This window comes from Lycium ferocissimum, chromosome 11 (genome assembly GCF_029784015.1).
Source record: "Lycium ferocissimum isolate CSIRO_LF1 chromosome 11, AGI_CSIRO_Lferr_CH_V1, whole genome shotgun sequence".
Taxonomy (NCBI): domain Eukaryota; kingdom Viridiplantae; phylum Streptophyta; class Magnoliopsida; order Solanales; family Solanaceae; genus Lycium; species Lycium ferocissimum.
In genome coordinates, this window is record NC_081352.1 from 42,398,884 (window position 1) to 42,403,190 (window position 4,307).

A 4,307-nucleotide genomic window follows, 5' to 3' on the forward strand; every position below is an offset into this window, starting at 1 on the left:
TATATCTTTTTATCACCTTTTTTTTTTGTGACTTTTACATCTTTTTATATTAGCTTAATCAAATAAGTTCTTCACCTTTTCGTCTATTTGATATGATGGCTTGACGAATTAATAGATTAAAAAATATATTTCCGAGTCACCATTTCTCCTCTCACTATCATTATTGTTAAAAAATATGAAGGCTTGACGAATTAATAATAGATTTCTTAATATATAAATTGAATTGAATTAAAGTTATACTACTGAATTCGGATGAACCTACAATATATACACTAGTCCCTCACTTCGCGAGCCTTATGGATGCAATAGGAATATATATATATATATATATATATATATATATATATATATATATATATATATATATATATATATATATATTTCTCACTAGTTTACATGTGAAATTGTTCGAGATTCCAAGAGCAAACTAGGAATATTCTAATACGTACTATACTAGTTAGAAAATTTGACTCGTTATCAAACAACTTTGATTGCCGCACAATGCAACCCCGTAGGCAAATTATCAAGCAAATCAAAAGTGAGCATAGAAGCCTTCGGCCTTGGCAAACGCTGCAAATTGTTCACCGGAAAAATTGGCTCCAGCTTAATCTCCGGCGACCCGAGATACTTAGCTTGCATGTACTTATGCTTCCTCCATGGACCCATGTGCATATTCTTTTCCTTCATGCATTTCTTTGAAGCACAACATAATATTTTTATTAAATCTCTAAGCCTTTCTACCTTTCCTACATATACTTCCGGTAATTGCTTTACTAGACGATTGTAGCCTTCGTTGGCACGTGCCATTTCGAATTCTCCCCTGAAATTCAACTCTATGATGACTTTCATTGATTTCCCTTTTTTTGAACTTGCGGTTTGCACCACTTCCATGTATGTGTATTCACCTTCAAAGGAAAAACAATAAGCACAACAAAATTGGCATGTTCACTTTGTTTTTTTGGTTGATTCAGACCAATAAATGGTTGAATCTCAGTGGATCATGACAGTAAGGTCATTCTGCCACTTACAATACCCCATCACATATTTAAATCGTGTGCAAGTTTTTTTTGTATAAATCAACCATTTTTGTATTTACCTGAAGGTATTCCCAGTGAGCTTTTCCACTTGGACTTGCAAATGAAACAATCAAAACCTGCATTTATAAGGCGTTCGGAGATTTCATTTTGCATACATTTGCGACAACTATCGGATACCATATTCCGGCAGCTACAATTGATGCTTGTGAATTTCAATTCTTTTAGAGCCTCCTTTGTTGCTTTTCTGACACTCGATTCAAAAGAAGTTGTCCTACACAATGTTGTCTAGAAAAAAGAATACAATTGTAAGTATGAAGGATGAATTTAATTTCTACGTACTATTAATTTCAAAGAAGAAAAAGTGTGGTAGTTAATTTGAATAAGTATTAATACAAAAAATGTTACCTGAAGAAGCTCCTCTTGTGATGCCCAAAACAACTTTTTCTCCTCACTATTGTTAACATTTTCATCTTCCTCTTCTTCGTCCATTATATCTCCGCTACTACTACAGCTAATGGTCAACTCTGACGATCTTTTTGATGACTCAAACTCGAGACCTTCGTCTAAGAATCCAAAAATCAGGTCATCTGGTTCATCGGATTGCTTCATCAGAGTTTTAGACGCTTTTCCGGCCATCTTAACTATACTTTTTAAGACTAATTTCTCTACTCAATTAAGCTAATTTTATTTGCCCTATGATTTTTGTGGCAAGAATTTGTTGGTTCTTATAAGTGCAGCTTTGGGACCCCTTGGAACCCACTTGATCCAGGTGGACGAATTATTCCCCACGCATATGCGTATCAATTTTCAATTGTTTATTTAGCTGGTTATCATTATGGGATGTGTTTAATTAACTTATGCACATATTCATAATTAACTTATGCGCATATTCATAGTGTATAACATTTGACTCTACAACTATAGGTGACTCTGTATTCGAGTAAGATTTAGATTTTGTAACTTGAAAAGTACAACAAATTAGCAAAATAAAATTAAAGTTGCAACTTTCGGTAGTGTAGATTTGAGAGGATTAAGGTTGATCTGTATAACTGGATTTTCGGGTACTCGTCAGTCGTCAGCTTGGACGTTTAATTAATTGGCTGTTAATTAATTAATATCAATCACTTTTATTGTATATCACTAAAGTCATTAAATTATTTTTTGTAATGTGAACATTATAACTAGGGAAAAGGGTCAAATATACCCCTCTACTTTAGTTTATTAGTCAATTTTGCCCTCTATTAGCTAAAGTAGTCAAATATACCTCTCCCGTTAAATAAGCGTGCATTTATACCCCTAAGTGGAGGGAAATCCCCAAAGTAGTTGAAATTAATCATTTAACTTAAAAAAATCATGCCCCAACGATTGACCCGCCCCGACCCATGATTTCAACAGATTTCTCTGATGGTTCCCCTACATATGCAAACAACATGCCGATGAAATTAGCCATTTCAGTTAAATCAATAGATTAACTGGTACTGATTTTGTTAATTTGATCTTCATAATTATATTTTGATGTAGTTGAAAGGAGGCGTATTTTCATTTCGCGGAAGAAATCATAAGTAAATTTGTAGATGCTTATTGTGGTCACTAAAATGAGCCTTCAAGATCTATAAAAGCAGCATGTACATTCTAAACTCAAGACAAAAATGTGAAGCAAAAATGCCACACAAAAGCAAAGCAACACACACAAAAAAGAAAGTCAAATCCTGAGACCCCATAAAATTTGGAATTACTGAAGAGTTCCTATATCAAAATCACAGTCTTTTGATAAGTATAAAGTTTGGAGTAGACAATTTTTTGCCTCAAGTCTGTTGAAATCATGGGTCGGGGCGTGTCAATCATTGGGACATGCTTTTTTTTTTTTTAGTTAAATGGTTAATTTCAGTTGATTTGGGGATTTCCATCCACTACTTTTGCTGATGGAGGGCAAAGTTGACTAATAAACTAAAGTAGAGGGGTATATTTGACCCTTTTCCCTTATAATTATGCCTAAATATCTCTAAAAGTCAATAAACAATTTTTTACGATAAAAAAATCACTCAATTTTACTTAAGTATTATTGAAAATGTCTCTTTTAATTCTCATAATGACTTTCTAAGTTACTTAGGTAAATTTAATTGATGAATTTTTGGTTACGAAAATTGATCAGTATCTTTCGTCATACTTAGGTAATTAAAATTGATCAGTGGCTTTTTCGTTACAAAAAATAATTTAGCAAACTTTTTTGCATACAATAAAGTGATCGAAAGTTGAGTTACTATTTATGATATTAACCCCTAAGCATATTACGATTGACTATTAAAACTTACATAAATAAAGTGTTTTAATTGAAAAAAAGTACTCTAACATAATATAATTGGAATTTAGTTGTATCAAATAGAAAGAATTGAAAAGAAGAACAACCGATATGTCGCATTGGAACCGATATTAAATTGAACGGATTCCTGAAAATGATGAAAAATGAAGAGATCTCAATAAGCTATGTCGCATTGGAACCGATATCAAATGACTGTCGACGATATCTTTGACATAATGTAGCGCTCAACATTATAAATGGTGACGAGGAACTTGAATTCAAATTTGTCAAGAAATGTGGACAGATAGATGATTGGCTAAATGAAAATACGCAATTCAAGTATATTTGATTTCACATGGTAAATGTGAAATATTTTGGATCTATAGTCCAAACACTTGAAGGAATAATGTCAGTGGGGTATAAAGAAATTTTTGTGCGAAAAGTGAAAATGAAAAATAAATCCGTGTTGTAAATATTATATTGTATGTCCATTTTACTTGGCCACAAAGTTAATTTGGTCATTAAGTTTTTATGGCTTGTCTTAGAAGCCTTTTTCAACTATGGCTTGTCCTAGAAGCCTTTTTCCTTTTCTATATATAGAGGAGCTTGTTTGTATTGGAAAATATAGAAAGGAATACACAAACCAAAAATTAGTAAAACAAAGTAATATTGCTCCTTTCTCTCTCTGTGTGTGACTTTTACTACTTACTTATTTTAGTACTTAGTTTCATTTTATAACACATTATCAGCACGAGATTCTGTCTTATTGAGCAAATATTTTAAAAGATGAAGAAAGTAAGAGCTGCATCAGGTATCCCTTTTAGCAATTTTCGTTTCTTTTTATTGTTCCATCTGTTGTTTTTAATATAGCGAGGGACACAAGTTCTCTTTGCTGAGTTCTTTGACATTCTGACCATGTGGCCTGAATAAAAATGGTATTCATCCTCTCTTATTAGTTGTGATTAAACATT

At 32.4% G+C, this 4,307-nt stretch overlaps 1 protein-coding gene across 1 annotated transcript; it reads right to left on the reverse strand.

Moving 5' to 3' along the window:
* Positions 1–377: 377 nt before the first annotated feature.
* LOC132037380 (uncharacterized) lies at positions 378–1,714 on the reverse strand. The gene is made up of 3 exons (XM_059427887.1): positions 1,443–1,714; positions 1,097–1,322; positions 378–905 (listed from the first exon to the last, which is right to left on the reverse strand). The coding sequence occupies exons 1-3, from the start codon at positions 1,671–1,673 to the stop codon at positions 478–480; spliced, it is 885 nt and encodes a 294-aa protein (XP_059283870.1). The 5' UTR covers positions 1,674–1,714; the 3' UTR covers positions 378–477.
* Positions 1,715–4,307: the final 2,593 nt, after the last annotated feature.

Bases quoted from the DNA above. Each gene is read 5' to 3' on its own strand.
- LOC132037380 (XM_059427887.1), bottom strand. From the start codon at position 1,673: ATGGCCGGAAAAGCGTCTAAAACTCTGATGAAGCAATCCGATGAACCA. The intron at 1,323-1,442 runs GTAACATTTTTT...TCTTTTTTCTAG, and splicing joins CACAAGAGGAGCTTCTTCAG to ACAACATTGTGTAGGACAAC. The intron at 906-1,096 runs GTAAATACAAAA...TTTCCTTTGAAG, and splicing joins CTCACTGGGAATACCTTCAG to GTGAATACACATACATGGAA.